The sequence below is a fragment of the Cotesia glomerata genome, linkage group LG4, assembly GCF_020080835.1.
Source record: "Cotesia glomerata isolate CgM1 linkage group LG4, MPM_Cglom_v2.3, whole genome shotgun sequence".
Classification (NCBI taxonomy): domain Eukaryota; kingdom Metazoa; phylum Arthropoda; class Insecta; order Hymenoptera; family Braconidae; genus Cotesia; species Cotesia glomerata.
In genome coordinates, this window is record NC_058161.1 from 12,236,428 (window position 1) to 12,256,173 (window position 19,746).

The following is a 19,746-nucleotide window of genomic DNA, read 5'->3' on the forward strand; positions in this document are numbered from 1 at the left end:
GGTCTCGACGACCGTAACATCAGAATGAGCTTATATCATTAAAAATGTCAATAATTCACAAGGTACAAGGTCATTTCTTAATTATGTATCTAAAGATAGAGTATTTTCGAATGCAGCATTTAATAAAAATGTTATTATTTTTGTTTCAGATTTCAACCGATACACCACAAGACAACAAAAATACTGCGGATGTGATAAAAAAATATAATAATTAACCTAGCCAATATATTAATATATGAATATATAAATCGGCAACGTTCATTAATTTTAAATTCCAGCCATCGTTAAGCTACTCTAGAAATTTTACCATAAAAAAAAAAATTGTAAAAAATTTTAGAAATTTTTTTAAATAATGCAAAAGTCTTAATTGTTATACTTGGGATTATTATTAAATATTTTTTGTTATAAATTAGTCAATTATTCCGCGATTAGTGGGTTGGTCATTAATTATAAATTAATAAAAAAAAAAGAGTAGAAAAATATTTAAAATTATTAATAGCAACAATTTTAAACAAATATATAGATTGCCTATTAAGAACAAAAAATAATAATAATAAACCATATACAATGCAAATGTAAAAAAAATACGAATATATTTATAGATAGTTTAATAATTAATTAATTAATTAATTACGGCCGGGAAGCGCATGTAGGAGCTACGCGATAAAATATTAATTGAATTTTTTTTCTTTAAATTTTTTTGTAAAAAAAAATAATTTTTTGCGCCAAAAAATTAAAAGGTGGCAGTTTTATAAATTTTTGAAATAATAAATAGAATATAATTTTATATAAGAGCTCAAAGCGATTAAATTGATTAAATATAATTACACTAACATTATTAATATTTTTTATTATGAAATAAGTTTTTAAAAAAAACTACAGTTAAGAATTAATTAATATTGTTATAATTTAAATTTATTAATTGTTATAATTATTTTTACCCGAAATTATATAAGTGGATATTTTATTGTATATTATTATTATGTAATTATAAGGTTGATTTGTTTGTTTATTGTTTAAAAAACTATTGTGCAGCAAATGATTTATGTTTTATATAGTTTAATTTTAATAAATAGCCATACTGTTTAAAGCGCAATAATTAATTATCAATTTATAATTTATAATTATATTTTGATAATTATTCATCACTGTTTTGTGTTTATTCTTATATTGCAAATCAAAAGTACAATAAACGGGTTGTATAGGATTATATTCATTTTTTTTTTAATTCAATAGATTTTTAAAAAAATATTTTTTAATGCATTGGCATTCAAAATCAATGCATTAATTATTTTGTCACTTTATTACGAAATTTATTTTATTTATAGCTTTTCAAAAAATAATTTTTACTACATTGATACCCAAAATCAATGTAATTGTTATTTTTACTGCATCGACACTTAAAATCGATGTAATTGTTATTTTTGTTGGCTTCTTAAAATTCAATTTTTATTACTACATTCGTAGAAATATTTTCTTACTGCATTGACATTCAAAATCAATGCATTGATAATTATGTTAGTTTATTAAAATTTGATTTTATTAATAAGTTTCTAAAAAATATTCTTTTACTGCATTGACACTCAGAATAAATGTAACTATCATTGTTTTAAATCCAATTTTTATTAATAAGTTCATGAAAACATATTTTTACTGCATTGACACTTAAAATCAGTGTAATTATCATTTTTATCATCGTTTAGTAAAAAGTTGATGTGACGTTATTATCATTGTTGTCGCTTTTCGTTGCCATGGTAATCGTCGCCATAGTAACCGTTGCTATGGTAATCTTTGCCATAGTAACCGTTGCTATGGTAACCGTTGCTATGGCGAATTTTTTCCATGAAAATAATCATAAAACTTTTATTAAAAAGTTGATGTGACGTTTTCATTGTTGTCGCTTTTCGTTGCCATGGTAATCGTTGCCATAGTAACCGTTGCTATGGTAATCGTTGCTATGGTAAGCGTCGCCATAGTAACCGTTGCTATGGTAATCTTTGCCATAGTAACCTTCGCTATGGTAACCGTTGCTATGGCGAATTTTTTCCATGAAAATAATCATAAAACTTTTATTAAAAAGTTGATGTGACGTTTTCATTGTTGTCGCTTTTCGTTGCCATGGTAATCGTTGCCATAGTAACCGTTGTTATGATAACCGTTGCTATGGTAATCGTTGCTATGGTAAGCGTTGCCATAGTAACCGTTGCTATGGTAATCTTTGCCATAGTAACCTTCGCTATGGTAACCGTTGCTATGGCGAATTTTTTCCATGAAAATAATCATAAAACTTTTATTAAAAAGTTGATGTGACGTTTTCATTGTTGTCGCTTTTCGTTGCCATGGTAATCGTTGCCATAGTAACCGTTGCTATGATAACCGTTGCTATGGTAATCGTTGCTATGGTAAGCGTTGCCATAGTAACCGTTGCTATGGTAATCTTTGCCATAGTAACTTTCGCTATGGTAACGGTTGCTATGGCGAATTTTTTCCATGAAAATAATCATAAAACTTTTATTAAAAAGTTGATGTGACGTTTTCATTGTTGTCGCTTTTCGTTGCCATGGTAATCGTTGCCATAGTAACCGTTGCTATGATAACCGTTGCTATGGTAATCGTTGCTATGGTAAGCGTCGCCATAGTAACCGTTGCTATGGTAATCTTTGCCATAGTAACCTTCGCTATGGTAACCGTTGCTATGGCGAATTTTTTCCATGAAAATAATCATAAAACTTTTATTAAAAAGTTGATGTGACGTTTTCATTGTTGTCGCTTTTCGTTGCCATGGTAATCGTTGCTATGGTAACCGTCGCCATAGTAACCGTTGTTATGGTAACCGTTGCCATAGTAACCGTTTCTATGGTAATCGTCGTTATAGTAACCGTTGCTATGGTAATCGTCGCCATAGTAACCGTTGTTATGGTAACCGTTGCCATAGTAAGCTTTGCTATGGCGAATTTTTTCCATGAAGATAATCATAAAACTTTTATTAAAATGTTGATGTGACGTTTTCATTGTTGTCGCTTTTCGTTGCTACGGTGACCTTTTTTGGCAATGGTTATCATAGCAACGGTTACCATGGCAACGGTTAAATATTAATGAGTAAAATTTGTGAAAATATTGATTAATTAAATTGTCGATAAGAAACATTTCGACAGAAGTGCATTCGATTTTATAGTTTTTTAAAAAATTTAATTTTTATTAACAAGTTAATAAATATCTTTTTACTGCATTGAAACTTTAAATAATTACATTTTAATGCATTGACACTCGAAATCAATGCAATTGTTATTTTTGTTAGCTCCTTAAAATTCAATTTCCTTAAAAAGTTTCTAGAAAATATATTTTTTACTGCATTGACATTTAAAATGAATACATTATTGACATTTTTACTACATTGACACCAAAAATCAATGTAATTATTTTTTGTTGTTGAAAATGACCATTACCTGCAATCTATAAGAGTGAAATAATTATTATCAAAACCCGATATATCTCTGCCGATAATTTACCTCCTGTTCTTTAATTATTTTTCTTCATGAAGAAATTGCGCAATTAAACAAAAATTACTAAAAGATAAAAAATGTGAAAATTTAATATTATAAAATAAAAATAAATTAATAATAAATAAATAAATTAATAAAAGATACTAACGCTTGCGCTGAGGGTAGTTTTCTCTGGAATGAAATTGAGCAGAGATGAAGATATATAGAGCGCATGAACAAGGATTCCAACTCTGAACTCGATCACACCTTCCCATTTCCTCCATAGGTAGTCCTGTCTATCGCGGCGCGCTGCTACCACATCACTCAGTTTAGTTCAACAAAATATCTTCACTTTATTTTTTATCACACATTTCTTCTCTTATTTTATTTAAAAATTAATTCTTCCTTTATTCTATTAATAATATTATTATTTATTATTTAAATTAACGGTGAGATTTAACTAGTGTTATTATTATTTAATAATAATAATAATAATAATTTAGTAAAGTAGAAAAATAAATTACAATTACAATAATTACACTTATTACTGTACAGGCGCGGATTTTGTTGCACATAAAAAAATTACACTAATTTAATTAATTGAATTTTTTTACACTGACATTTTTTTTTTGTAAAAAATTATAAAATTATCAATTTAATATTACTTTTTTTCATTAAGTTCTGATAATTATAATAATAATAATAATTGTTGTTATTATTATTATTAGGGTTGTTGATAGTTGATTGTTGTTGTTATATTGTATTGAAAAGGAAAGGATTTGCAATGAGGGGTAATTGATACGGAAAAGCAAAGCGATTGTCAATCCATCAATAGTCATTCTCCTCTTTATTACATTATATTATTATTATTATTATTATTATTATTATTATTATTATTATTATTATATCTCTAACTTATAGAATGGAAAATTATACCCTATTATAATAATAACAATAATAATATTATGTGGAGGTATCATCGTTTATAATATATATTTTTATATATAATATATATAAAGAGACGTAGTGATGCGCAACAGGGATAAAAGGTGAGCGATATTCGCATTGATTTTATTTTTTAATCAATTATTTTTACTATTAGATTTTATTTTATTTATTTTATCTATTTTTTAATTTATTATTATTATTAATCTTACAATTTTAGAACTAATAAAAAAAAAAACAATAATAATAACAACATTTTTAAGAATTTCTAAATTTTTATTATTATTATTATTATTATTATTATTATTATTATTAATTAATTAAGAAACAATTTTACGTTTTTAGTAAATAAAGAAATAATAATAGTAATAATAATAATAAATTCAGACTTTTTTGAAATTTTATTATTATTATTATTATTATTATTATTATTATTATTAATCAAGAAACAATTTTACGTTTTTAGTAAATAAAGAAATAATAATAATAATAATAATAATAAATTCAGACTTTTTTGAAATTTTATTATTATTATTATTATTATTATTATTATTAATCAAGAAACAATTTTACGTTTTTAGTAAATAAAGAAATAATAATAATAATAATAATAAATTCAGACTTTTTTGAAATTTTATTATTATTATTATTATTATTATTATTAATCAAGAAACAATTTTACGTTTTTAGTAAATAAAGAAATAATAATAATAATAATAATAATAATAAATTCAGACTTTTTGAAATTTTATTATTATTATTATTATTATTATTATTATTATTATTATTAATCAAGAAACAATTTTACGTTTTTAATAAATAAAGAAATAATAATAATAATAATAATAATAATAATAAATTCAGACTTTTTTGAAATTTTATTATTATTATTATTATTATTATTATTATTATTATTATTAATCAAGAAACAATTTTACGTTTTAGTAAATAAAGAAATAATAATAAAAATAATAATAATAATAAATTAAGACTTTTTTTAATTTTTATTATTATTATTATTATTATTATTATTATTAATCAAGAAACAATTTTACGTTTTTAGTAAATAAAGAAATAATAATAATAATAATAATAATAATAATAATAAATTCAGACTTTTTTGAAATTTTATTATTATTATTATTATTATTATTATTATTAATCAAGAAACAATTTTACGTTTTTAGTAAATAAAGAAATAATAATAATAATAATAATAATAATAAATTCAGACTTTTTTGAAATTTTATTATTATTATTATTATTATTATTATTATTATTATTATTAATCAAGAAACAATTTTACGTTTTTAGTAAATAAAGAAATAATAATAATAATAATAATAATAATAATAAATTCAGACTTTTTTGAAATTTTATTATTATTATTATTATTATTATTATTATTATTATTATTAATCAAGAAACAATTTTACGTTTTTAGTAAATAAAGAAATAATAATAATAATAATAATAATAATAATAAATTCAGACTTTTTTGAAATTTTATTATTATTATTATTATTATTATTATTATTAATCAAGAAACAATTTTACGTTTTTAGTAAATAAAGAAATAATAATAATAATAATAATAATAATAATAAATTCAGACTTTTTTGAAATTTTATTATTATTATTATTATTATTATTATTATTAATCAAGAAACTATTTTTCGTTTTTAGTAAATTAAGAAATAATAATAATAATAATAATAAATTCATACTTTTTTGATATTTTATTATTATTATTATTATTATTATTATTATTATTATTAATCAAGAAAAAATTTTACGTTTTTAGTAAATAAAGAAATAATAATAATAATAATAATAATAATAATAATAATAATAAATTCAGACTTTTTTGAAATTTTATTATTATTATTATTATTATTATTATTATTATTATTATTATTAATCAAGAAACAATTTTACGTTTTTAGTAAATAAAGAAATAATAATAATAATAATAATAATAATAATAAATTCAGACTTTTTTGAAATTTTATTATTATTATTATTATTATTATTATTATTATTATTATTATTATTAATCAAGAAACAATTTTACGTTTTTAGTAAATAAAGAAATAATAATAATAATAATAATAATAATAATAAATTCAGACTTTTTTGAAATTTTATTATTATTATTATTATTATTATTATTATTATTATTATTATTATTATTATTAATCAAGAAACAATTTTACGTTTTTAGTAAATAAAGAAATAATAATAATAATAATAATAATAATAATAAATTCAGACTTTTTTGAAATTTTATTATTATTATTATTATTATTATTATTATTATTATTATTATTAAACAATTTTACGTTTTTAGTAAATAAAGAAATAATAATAATAATAATAATAATAATAATAAATTCAAGATTTTTTGAAACTTTATTATTATTATTAAAATTAAAAAATTTTTAAATAATACTAATAATTATAATAATAGTAAAACTTTTTTAATTCTTTAAATTTATTGTTATTTTCATTAAAAATTATAATTTTTATTATTCAACATATTAGCAACAATTTTTAGCACTTTATTAATTTTTATTTAATATTTAACATTTAAATTTATAAATTAAATTTTTCTTAATAACAAATGAAACAATAAATAAAAAAAAAAAATAAAATATACATAAAATAATAGAATAATACCTTGCCAGGAATCGAAACCAGTTCTTTTTGAATATAAGTCAGCCGCTCTACTGTTTAAGCTACTAAATTAAATTGTATAGAGAGTTATTACTCTAAAAATACCAAAAATTGTTGCTAAAATTTAGTAATTATAATTTTAAATAAAAAATAATATCAATAATTTATTAAAAAAGCTATTATAAAATAATTAATTAATCTATCTAGACCAAAGAAAATTTGCAATATTTAATTATTAATACTTGAATTTTTTTTTATAAGTTATGAATATTTTAAGTTACCCTTTAAATAAAATTAACAATAAAAAATTAATTTACAATTTTTTTAAAATTATTATTAAATAAAAAATAAATAATATATTTGTCAAAATAGTCAGTAAAATATTTTTTATTTTCAGATAATAAATGTCTGATAAGATAAACAAAGAAGAGTAGTAAAAGGAAAAAAGGTTAAAAAGAAATTAAAAAATAAAAAAAGAAACAGAATGGGAAGAGGCGATAAACGAGGTGTCGGGCAGCGTAACGAACCTGGTAAGTTATATAACAACCTATATACGTTTAGTTCTTTTATCAGCATGCACCAGCAGCAGCCTATCTGCAAAAAAAAACAAACATTTCAGTACCGCCAACACGAATCAATAATAACTACATCAATAGCAAAATCCCCCAAAATAACCTCATACAAACCGAATCAATTAACTAAGCCTTTGTCGCGACGAACAAAGGCACAAAAGACTATTATATAATAAAATATCCTGTAGCTGGTCTAGGACGACCTGTAGTACTTGATAATCTCCGCCCTGGCGGCACTAGCCCAAGGTCCTCTACAGACATCGGGGTTCCAATTAGCGACACCTGGACAAGCCATGTACTCGAAGCAGGCGACCACCTGTCGATCAACGTCCTTTGATCCCGAACGAGGGCAGCATTGAACGATAGCCCACACACAGGCATTTGGTGGGGTTTTTTTTGGGTTAGATGGTGCTCTTGGAACTGGAAAATTCTTCACTTGAATGCCTTTGTGGCTTGGATTTATTTCCTGAAACAGTTTATTAGTATTTAACTTGCGTTGCTAGGTAATTTATGGTTTTAGGGGCGTTGCTAAAGGAAAGGGGCGTTACTAAATATCTAAGGGGCGTTACCAAGGTTGCTAAGGATGTTACTAGGCAACAGTTGCTTAGATTAGTGAGGAATCGTCGTTAGGGGCGTTATTAAAGTTTAAAGAGTCGTAGTTTATGTTGCTAGGGGCGTTTCTAGGTAATAGTTGCTAAAGCGATGTAATTATGGTTATAAGGGGCATAGTTAACGTTGCTAAGGGTACTACTGAGGATGTTGCTAGATAAAAGTTATTTATATTGGGAAGCAATAATTATTAGGGGCGTCACTAAAGTTTAAAGAGGCGGTGCTTATGTTGCTATGGGCGTTTTTGGTTAATAGTTGCTAAGGCGATTCAACTAAGATTAAATGGGGCATTACTAAAATTCTAAGCGGCGTAATCAACGTTGCTGAGGATATTAATAGGTAACTGTTGCTAAGAATATTGCTTACGTAGCTGAGCAACGATTATTTAGGGCGTTACTAAGGTTTTTATTTATTAGTTTCTGGGGGCGTTGCTTAATAACAGTTATCAGGAGCGTGGTTAAGTAAACAGTTGCTTAGTCATATTTTTTAGAGGCGTAGCTAAATAATATTTTCTAATTAATAATTATTAGGGGCGGGACTAAATAACAGTTAATAGGGGCGTGTCTATTTATCATTTGCTAGGTTACGATGGTAAGAGGCGTGGCCAAACAACACAGTTGTTAAGTTTTTATCATGAAGGGTGTGACTAATTATCAGTTACTAAGGGCGAAACTAAATAACAATTGTCAGGGGTGTGTTTAAGTAACAGTTGCTAGGTAACCGTTGCCAAGGGGCGTGTCTAAGCCAACCGTTGCTAAGTAGCCGCCCTTGGGCGTGGAAAAGGGCGTGATTATCATAAAAAGTCAAAAAACTTACAGGAAAATCAACATCACGTTCAAAATCATTCCTCGATTCAAATTTCGGCTGATCAATAACAATCTTCGCAGCCACAGGAAGTTCGTTTAACCTTCTGAGCATGGTCTCATGCTCCTCCCGATCAATCTTTCTATTCCTCAAGTTAATCGGACGATTCCTAGCAATGTAGTCTCTTAACTTCCTTTCCAATTCTTCTTCCCTGACCTTCGGTTCCTCGATGGTCTCTTTCTTCCTGAATTCCATCGCTGGCTGATCCAAATTATCATACTCTTCATTGATCAGATCGAGACCATCATTCTCACCAAATCCCCAAAGGTCATCATCGTCTTCATAATAATTATCATCATAATCATCAGACCTTTTGTTTCTAGTAACAATGTCACCTCTTTTAGGAACCTTGTCATCGATTTTGTCCTCGAGCAAAGAATAATCCACTTCAGTTGGATCCATATCACCTCTTTTAATATTATTATTATTATTATTATTGTTATTATCAATTGCCAACTTCCGCTTAAGCTTTAATAATTCGTCCATTTCTTCGTAGACTTGCTCATTGCTGGAGTAATCAAAGTCTTGGAGTGAAATTGGAGTGACTCGTAAAATTGGAGGGTCTTTTAATTCAATGTACTCATTTTTTTGTTTCACATCACAATTAGCACCAATTGTTAAAAAATAAATAATTAAAAAAATATTTTGATTCATTTTAATATAAATTATATTGAACAAGGTGTTGATAAATGATCTTGACACACTCGACTGTTATGAGCATCAGCGGCACGGTGCCAGGAACTCAAGCCGTACAATTAAATAGATATCTTGTATCTTTATCTGCTTCTTCTTTCTTCTTGTTGTTAGTAACTGTCAATGCTTGTTGCTTTTGATGATGTGATTGCTATTGCAATTATATACTGACTAACTCCCATTATTTATTATTATTTTTTATTATTTCAATACTTATTGTGGAAAAAATAAGATACACTCCTCTGAGAATTAAGTTAAAATTTTTTTTATTTATACTCAGAATTTTATTGACAATTAACTTATGACGTACTAATGCTCTTAATTATTGGTCTACTTAAGATGGTTTATTTTTATTGCGATAGATATGATTAATTATTTGACTCCGTATCATTGTCATATTTATTTAATTTTTTTTTATCGATAAAAAGTGTAAATTGTTATTTTTTTTCAAGAATTATTGATAAGAAGCTCGAGTAATATCTATTAATAAAAAAATAATTTTTAATTCCAAAAGTCACCGCTAGGTGGCCAGGTGGCGCTTTTCTCTCTCGCTTGCAGAAATAAATTTCCAGGGTATGTTTTTATTAAAATTTCAATCTTTAATATCAATAATACAGAAAAAAAATTCTTAATTAGAAATTGGGATATTTATTATTAAAAACATTAATTAGAAGCTCCAAAATTGTAAATTTTATTGTGAAACAAGTCGAAGATACTCTGTAGTATCTAAAAACAATTTTTAAAAATTTAGTTCCAAAAGTCACCGCTAGGTGGCCAGGTGGCGCTTTTCTTTCTCGCTTACAGAAATAAATTTCCAGGGTATTTAATTTTTTTTTTTTTTTTCGTTAAAATTTTAATCTTTACTATTAATAGTATAAAAAAAAATTCTTAATTAGAAATTGGACTATTAATTATTAAAAATATTGATTATAAGCTTTAAAATTGTAAATTTTGTTGTGAAATAGGTCGCAGATACTCTAAAGTATCCGAAAATAATTCAAAATTTTGTAGTTCCAAAAGTCACCGCTAGGTGAAAAAAGTGGCGCTGTTTCCTCTCGCTTGTAGAAATAAATTTCTAAAGTATATAAGTCGATAAAAAAATTTTTTTTCCAAGTTTTTATTCTAAAAGATATTTTTTAAAACTCATTTGATATAAATATTGCAATTATTAAAGTTCTAGGTAAATATTTGTATTTATACAATAAAAAGGTTGATTTAAATATAAATATAGATAAAATTTTCAAAAGAAAAAGTAAGTGGTAATGCGGCGAAACAATTCACGGGTAAATTGGTACAGACGTAATCATGCATGTGATATGTACAACAAATTCTCTTTTGCTCTTTGTATGTTATGTATATAATATGATATGATATAGGATGGTAAGTGTAAAAGTTAGCAAAGCAAACTGAACCCACAAGAGTAGGGCGTACTAGATAGTATATACTATATCATACATACATATAATATTATATACTATTTACTATAAAACCAGAACCATAGAGACGGGAAGTATATCTAGACCGCTTTGATTCGACGTATAAAGTGATTTCATGCTTTGTTACTGTGTACAATGCCGCGGTCACTTTGGTGTTAACATGCCGCAACTATTCACAAAAGATAAATTCACACAATATATTTTTCTTTTTGATGATAATAACAATAATAATAACAATTTATTGTATTTTTAGTATTAAATAATAGAACATTGGAGTAGAAGTTTTATTTTTTATTATTAATTATATTTTTAGACTTCATTGACACTCAAAATAAATGCAGTATAATTTATTTAGTCAATCTGAATAACTTTTAAATTCAAATTACGCGCCTTTTTTTTTATAATGACTTTTTTTACTGCATTGACACTCAAAATCAATGCAGTATAATTTTTAATCAATGTAAATCCCCTTGAAATTCTACTCAAATAGCATTTTCACACGGCAAATAACTTTATATACCGCATTGACACTTGCAATCAATGTAATGTTATTATACTGCACTGATACTCATAATCAATGTAGCTTTACCATTTTCAGAACGTAGAATCATTAATAAGTTTTAGAATTTAAAAAATTGACATTTTTAACATTGCATTGACCCTCAAAATCAATGCATTATATTTTGCTGCATTGATATTCATAATCAATGTAATTTTTTTGCCCTCTGGGCGGAAAGTGGCAACTTTGGTCTCACTGCGCTAAACAAAGTTGCCGCTTTCCTCCTTCCTCGGACAAATAGTATATTACACACCTAGGGAAGTAAAGTAAGAAATGTCTCAGATCACATGTAATTGTCGGCCGAGGCGAAGCCGAGGTTGACAAACATGTGATCTGAGGCTTTCTTATTTACTTCCCGTGGAGTGTATACTATTTTTTTGTCCGACGAAGGAGGAAAGCGGCAATTTCGTTTAGCGCAGCGGGACGAAAGTTGTCACTTTCCGCCCGGAGGGCAAAAAAATATTATACAGCCCTTGGGAAGTAAAAAATAAAACCTCAGATCACATGTTTGTTGACCTCGGCTTCGCCTCGGCCAACAATTACATGTGATCTGAGGCTTTTCTTATTTTCCTTCCCAAGGGGTGTAATATACTATTTGTCATTTTCTACAAGATAAGATTTCAAAAATAGGCTTTAATATGTGTAAATTCGTCATTTTTACATGGCATTGGCACTCAAAATTAATACATTTCTTTTATACTACATTGACACTTATAATCAATGCATTTTTAATTGTAAGACTCATTACTATGCTTCATAATTTAGAAAATCAATATTTTGCGCTACATTGACGCTCAAAACCAATGCATTTTATTTTACTACATTGACATTCATAATCAATGTAATGTTTATCATTTTTGCGGAATGAGATTCATTAAAACGCTTTAAAAATATAAAATCGACATTTTACACTGAATTGAAACTCAAATTCAATGTACTTATTTTTACTACATTGACACTTATAATCAATGTATTTTAATCAGTGTCACCGTGTGAGATTAATTAATAAGCTTCAAAATTTATAAAATTAATATTTTCGTTCTACATTGGAACTCAAAATCAATGCATGTTTTTACTACATTGACATTCATTATCGATGTAAGTTTTGCCATTTTTACAAGATAAGGTACATTAGTGAACTATAAAAATAATAAAATTTACAATTTCGCACTGCATCGACATTTACAATCATTGTATTTTACTACATTGACCCTCATAATCAATGCACTTATTTTTTATTTTTACAAGATAATATTTCATTAATAATCTTCAAAATTTATAAAATTGACATTTATGCGCTGCACGGTGAGAAATTTCCATTATTTTTTATTCTGCATGGATTTTAGATATTACAATGGTGCATATTACTAGTGAACCTTATTGACTCAGAATAAAATTTTACAATGGCCCATAGTAATTTCCGAAACAAATGAAATCAGACATAGTAAATGGTAGAAATTGAAATATGCAATAATTTAAATTTCCGAATGTACGATAGCAAAAAAAATAAGAAAACGTTTGTAAAAAATAAAAAATTTTAGAGTAAAAAATGTTTTTAGCAATCAAAAAAAATATCAAACTAAACAAGATTTTTTTTGTTTGCAATAATTTTTGAAAAAATTTTTTTAAAATATAGTTTTTTTTATTTTTTTTTCATTTTTAACAATAAACGTAGGATTTATTTTGGCAGTTAATTTTATTATGAATAATTATAAACACAATATATAACTTTTAAATTATTTTTTATTATTATTAGAAGTGTCGGTTGCAGGTTAACCATCAAATGTTTGTTTTCATTTTAATTTTTCACGGTAAATTATTAAATATTTTATTATTTATGAATCTTAAAAATTTTCATTAACCCTTCGTTGGTCGCGCTTCACTGCCCGCCTTCATTGGTCGCGTGGTTAGGGAATCGCCGCAATGTTAATTTTCTTACAGTGTTGCCAAGTATACTTTTAAGTAAGCGCGGTAAAATTTGAGTTGGTATGAAATAAAAATTAATAATTAGCGCAATAGAACAATGAAATCAAATGGATGATGAAAGTTCCTCGTAAATTAATATTTTTTTTATTGAAAAATTACATTTTATAACATTCACATATAATTAAGAATTATACATAAGAACACATAATAAGAACAGAAATTATATATATTAAGAATTATTATTTAAGAATAATGACTTGAAACAGTAGTAATATTATTATTCTTGTGATCCAATCCACGTAATGATATTTATTTATTTATATTTATATTTATATTTATTTATTTATATTTTTATTTTTATATTAAAATTACTTACAATAACATTGCACAAATAAATTAAATAAATAACTTTATGGGACATGCGCATAACAACTATAACAGCTGATGACGGCCATATTGTTTTTATTTATTCAAGTTTCATATAATTGGCAATGCTGCGAATAAAATTTCATGGTCGGGTTTGGTCGCGCTTACGGGGAATCGCCGCGATTCCATGTTCTTACGACATTTATTATTTAATATCTAATTAATAAAAATACCTACAACTTTAAAAACTGTTTAGGTGCATGCTAAATGAATTGAAGAAAGAATAGATACATTTTTTAAGGCTGGAAAAAATTATTTTTTTTTTTATAACGAATTGAAAAAAAAAAGCGGGGAATCGCTCATAGCGCGACCAACGAAGGGTTAACTATTCATGTGTTGATGGATTTATAAACTAATATTTATTTAAAACTTAATGTTTATTGCAATTTTCATAACACCGTTAACCACTACTGATAGCGTCTGTAGATTTATGTTGACAAAATAAAGCAGCACGAAAAAATGAAAGAGCGCGCGTCGCGACTGACGCGCGGGTTGCAGTCAACTAGTCAGATCGACAACATTCCAAATTATTAAAACTCTAGAAAATTTAAAATTCCGCTACATTCAAAGTTTATAAAATACATTAGCTTAAATAGAATAACAGCCGAAAAACAATTTTGTAAATTATAAAACACCGGGTTATCGAATAAAAGTAAATATAAATCTTATATTCCTCAAGAGTTAAAATTAATTTGATTTCGAAAAAGGGTTGTTCCGACGTATATTCATCCGAATACTCATCTATCCGAATAATGATTCGGCCGAAAATTACTCATCCAAAAAATTGGAAATTTTTCTTAGATGGTCCACCTTTACAATCATGAAATTTGAGTGTTTTCCATACATGCTTGTAAATTAAAATAAAATTAATTTTCAAAAATTAATTAATTTAAAATTAATTAAAAAAAATTTCTAATCTAATTATAAAATTATTTACATTTTTCGGCTAAATGAGTGTTCGTCTGTTCATTCATTTTGGCGTATAAATTTTCGTTGTTATGTTTTTTAATTTATTGAGACTTTGTAACTTTGAAAGATTCTATTAATATAGCTTTAGATTTTTCTTTATTTAAGATTATATTTTTCGGAATTTTAAAATTTGTAAAATTAATTATTTTAAATTACATTTAATATTTACTTTCTAAGTTCTAGTAATTTATTAATTCGGAATGTTGTTAGTCTGACTAGTTGACTGCAACCCTGACGCGCATACGTTTACTATGGGACATTTGAAAATTTCATAGTCACAATTTTAAATTTAAACCGAGTACACGTGACTAAATGTGAAACTTTTTTATAAATTTTTATTGTCGACTGAGCAACAGAAATTTTACTATGAAACTATAATGAGAAGTTTTAAGCACACTAACAGTTTTTGTTCTGTCAGTTTACGAAAATTTTTTATATATGTTTATGTAACAGTTGCATGGTGAAATTTACTATGGTCCCTAGTAAATATTGATTGGTACAATATGATATTCTTAAATTTTTATGGTAATATTTTGAATTGAGTCATTAAGGTTCAGTCTTATTATGTATGCATAGTAAATTTCTACAGAAATTTCTCACCGTGTGCATTGACACTTAAAATCGATGCATTGCTAACTACATTGACACTCAAAATCAATGTACATATTTTTCCCCAAGATATTTAAATCTACTTGCCTAATTCCTGTAAAATGTCAATATATATCTCTTACATTGACCCACAAAATTAATTTTTTCACTACATTGACTCTCAAAATCAATGCAGCCGTTTTTCTCCGAATCTATCCGTCCGATTTTCCTAAAATTGAAATATGTTATCCTTACAATAGAATTCTATTGTATTTTTTATGTTTCAGTCAGCACCAGCAGCAACCTGGTGGGAAAATTCACGCAAAGCGTCCGAAGAATAGTCCAAGACGTTAAGGACGAGGGATCATCGAGTAGGTATATACCAAACACATAAAACTATACAACATATCTACAGCTTAATTTTCATGTTCTTCTAACAACTCTCTAGCATTGTCACTTTTTTTTTTTAGTAAAGTAGTAATTTAAATTAGCACACTGCATTGAAAATTTAGCAATAAACTCCGCTAGTTTTTTCAGCCACTTTATATTCTTCTAAAAAAAAATTCCTCCAGACTTTAAAATGGATAAAGTTGGCTATTTGCCAAATAACAACTGTTGCTCCTGATACTTGTGATACAACAACAACAACAACAACAACAACAACAACAACTACAACTTGTTTCTTCTTCTACATAACAATAATTATAATTATAATCAAAACTTTTTTTTTTCTCAAAGGTTATTTTTAGTGGACATAAAAAAAATATATTTTTTTACTGTTAATGTTTATAAACAGGTGGTTTACCAAAAGAAGATTTAATAGAAACAAATGAAAGATTAAGGACAGTTAGAGTTAGACTTGAGGCTAGTTATGATACTGCTAAACGTGCTTTGACTGATTTGATGGCTAAATATACTGACAGCAAACAAGTTAGGAATATTTTTCAACGTTACAATATTCTTAAAGTTATTATTAAGGTATATAATTATAAATTTTTTATATTTTTAATAAATTATCGATTAGAAGCTTGAGTAGTCTCTGAAATCGAAAAAAAAAAATTTTAGTTCTAAAAATCACCGCCAGGTGGCCAGGTGACGCTATTCTCTCTCGCTTGCAGAAATTAATTTCCAGGATATTTAATATTTGTTTTTTGTCAAAATTTCAATCTTTATTATCAAAAACACAGAAAAAAAAATTCTTAATTAGAAATTGGGACATTCATTATAAAGAATACTAATTATAAGCTCCAAAATTGTATAATTTGTTATGAAATAGGTCGAATATATTCTTAAATATCTAAAAATAATTTAAAAAATTTTAGTTTAAAAAATCACCGCTAGGTGGAAAAGTGACGCTTTTCACTCTCGCTTGCAGAAATAAATTTCCAGGGTATTAATATTTTTTTTTCGTTAAAATTTCAATCTTTACGATCAAAAACACAGGAAAAAAATTCTTAATTAAAAATTGGGATATTAATTATTGAAATTACTAATTATAAGCTACAAAATTGTAAATTTTGTTATGAAATAGGTTGAAGATACTCTAAAGTATCTAAAAACAATTAAAAAAATTTTAGTTCTAAAAGTCACCGCTAGGCGGTAAAAGTGGCGCTGTCATCTCTCGCTTGCAGTAATAAATTTCCAGGGTATATAAATTACCATTGAGAATTTTATTATTGGTCCCTCAAAGTTTCTAGTTATAAAAATCACCGCTAGGTGGCCACGTGGCGCTGTTTTTTCTCGCTTGTATAGTTTAGTTTTTTTTAATATTAGATTTTGTATTAATAATAATAATAATAATTGTTTGTATATTAAGGAGGTAATTAAATTGGAGACTCAGTATTGGATTCTTGTTGATATACCACGGCAAGAAAAACAAGAAACTGTTCCATCTTTTGTATTAAGAGCGTGCGCTATTATGGAAAAAACCCACAAAACTTGCGAGGGAATAAAAAGTTTTGCTAAAATTTCGGCAGAAGATGCTGCGGAGATTAGAAAGGAACGGATTGATCGCCTTGAAGGTATTTATTATTATTTATTGTTAATGACATTGAGGGTCAATGAAGTCTAAAAATATAATTTTGTTCCAGACATGACTACATCGCAGATAGAAACTGAAAATACTCAGATGATTAACGATCTCTATCGACTCCTAAAAAAATACACTGGCTTAAGGAATCTTATTCGAGATTTAAAGGTAAAATTTTTAAAAATTTTTAAATACTATCTTTAAAATTTTTAAATAAAAATTTTTTAAATTTAAATAAATTTTTCAAAATTTTAAAACAAAATTTTTTAAAAAAATTTCAAAATTTTGAAACAAAATTTTAAAATTTTTCAAAATTTTTAAATAAATTTTCAAATAATATTTTAAAAATTTTCAAACAAAATTCTCAAAATTTTAAAGTTAAATTTTTCAAAATTTTTAAATAAAGTTTCAAATAAAATTTTAAAACAAAATTCTCAAAATTTTAAAATAAAATTTCAAAATAAAGTTTTCAAAATTTTAAAACAAAATTTTAAAATAAAAATTTTTTAATTTTAAAATAAATTTTTCAAAATTTTTAATCAAAATTTTGAAGAAATTTTCAAAATTTTAAAGTAAAATTTTTCAAAATTTTAAAACAAAATTTTTCAAAATTTTAAAACAAAATTTTTCAAAATTTTAAAACAAAATTTTCAAAATTTTAAAATTTTAAAGTAAAATTTTAAAATCAAATTATTCAAAATTTTAAAGGAAATCTGTTGAATAAAATTTTAAAATACAATTTTCAAAATTCCAAAATGAAATTTTAAAAATAAAATTTTCTTATAAATAAAATAAAATAAAAAAATATTTTTCAGGTGGAATACAACAGTTCAAAAGTGTACCCAATGTTCCCACGTTACACGATACTTAAAGACATGATAAAAGACATAATGCACAATCCATGTTACATGGAAGTCTGCCATGAAAATTAATCACTCCAATAATTACACACAATAAATTTACAACAGTCTCTTTGACAAATTTTGTAAGTGCGATGGAATTTTGCTTGAATTTAATCACCGCATATTTACTCAAATGGTGTTCAATTTAATAATTATTTTACTCTGTAGGTTTATTGCTATTATGCGCACTAATTATTAATTATTAGTGACATTGATACATAGAGTGCATTAAAAAAAAAAACTGTAGAGTATAATCAAAATGTTATAAATAATTTTTCTCTAAAATTTATTCAGTAGAATTTTTCTAGACGGCTTTTTTTGAGCTTCATTTTTTCTAAAGTTGATTTTTTTTACTAGTGATTTTTTTTTTATAAATTTAGAAAAATTTTTTTTTTAGTCAATTTGTAAAAATTTATTTTTCAATTATTATTATTATTATTATTATTGAATGTATGAATTAGAATTAGACGCATTTTTTAATATTTAAATTTGAATTCAAGTGAAGACAGAAGGTTAATAATAATAATAACTAAAATCAAAAATACTTATAAAAAAAAAATAATAATTAAAATGTAAGTACATGGATATAATAAGTATATATTGTACACATATATATAGATATATACTTATGTTTTAATAAATATTAAAGTTATTAAATATACAGTTGTTTTGATAATTTAATCTTGTTTTTTTTTTTTTTTTTTATTATTTCTAAAGAAAAATTTTTTTTACCAGTCATGAAAAGTAAAATAAATGTTTTTGTTTATTTAAATAAAAAATATTTTTTTTTTTGGTAATTATGCCGGAGTGGGAGTATTTAATTTTTTCTTTATTTTAATAATAAAAATTAAAATTTTATTATCTATATTATTAAGAGAATTGGAAAAAAGGTCCAGGATACATAATTAAGAAATGAACTTGTATCTTGTGAACTATTGACATTTTTAAAGATATAAGCTCATCCTTACATTACACTCATCAAGACCTTTAATTTGAGTACCCACATCGATTATTCATATATTTTATATATTTATATATATATATATATATATGACATATATGTATATATG

The 19,746-nt window shown here is 25.0% G+C and overlaps 3 protein-coding genes across 8 annotated transcripts in view; 2 read left to right on the forward strand and 1 right to left on the reverse strand.

Moving 5' to 3' along the window:
* Window positions 1-175, forward strand: part of LOC123263526 (forkhead box protein O-like) — a 40,343-nt gene extending 40,168 nt beyond the window's left edge. For all 3 annotated transcript variants that reach the window (XM_044726373.1, XM_044726371.1, XM_044726372.1), the window contains exon 8: window positions 150-175. The gene's annotated coding sequence lies outside the window, so the exon portion shown is untranslated. The remainder of the gene's footprint in view (window positions 1-149) is intronic.
* Window positions 176-4,180: 4,005 nt separating this feature from the next.
* Window positions 4,181-19,004, forward strand: LOC123263595. 2 transcript variants are annotated; one of them, XM_044726491.1, is made up of 8 exons: window positions 4,181-4,273; window positions 4,404-4,531; window positions 7,501-7,633; window positions 16,033-16,116; window positions 16,542-16,723; window positions 17,562-17,766; window positions 17,836-17,942; window positions 18,590-19,004. In XM_044726491.1, exons 3-8 carry the CDS (start codon window positions 7,588-7,590, stop codon window positions 18,704-18,706), a joined length of 741 nt encoding a protein of 246 aa, XP_044582426.1. In that variant the 5' UTR covers window positions 4,181-4,273; window positions 4,404-4,531; window positions 7,501-7,587; the 3' UTR covers window positions 18,707-19,004. The 2 variants fall into 2 exon arrangements, with proteins under 2 accessions (XP_044582426.1, XP_044582427.1); XM_044726492.1 differs by lacking the exons at window positions 4,181-4,273; window positions 4,404-4,531 and having other exon boundaries at window positions 7,464-7,633.
* On the reverse strand, window positions 7,473-10,070 carry LOC123263569. 3 transcript variants are annotated; one of them, XM_044726453.1, is made up of 3 exons: window positions 9,101-10,070; window positions 7,790-8,141; window positions 7,473-7,693 (listed from the first exon to the last, which is right to left on the reverse strand). In XM_044726453.1, exons 1-2 carry the CDS (start codon window positions 9,800-9,802, stop codon window positions 7,869-7,871), a joined length of 975 nt encoding a protein of 324 aa, XP_044582388.1. In that variant the 5' UTR covers window positions 9,803-10,070; the 3' UTR covers window positions 7,473-7,693; window positions 7,790-7,868. The 3 variants fall into 3 exon arrangements, with proteins under 3 accessions (XP_044582388.1, XP_044582390.1, XP_044582389.1); XM_044726455.1 differs by having other exon boundaries at window positions 7,779-8,141; XM_044726454.1 differs by having other exon boundaries at window positions 7,473-7,697; window positions 9,101-10,069.
* Window positions 19,005-19,746: the final 742 nt, after the last annotated feature.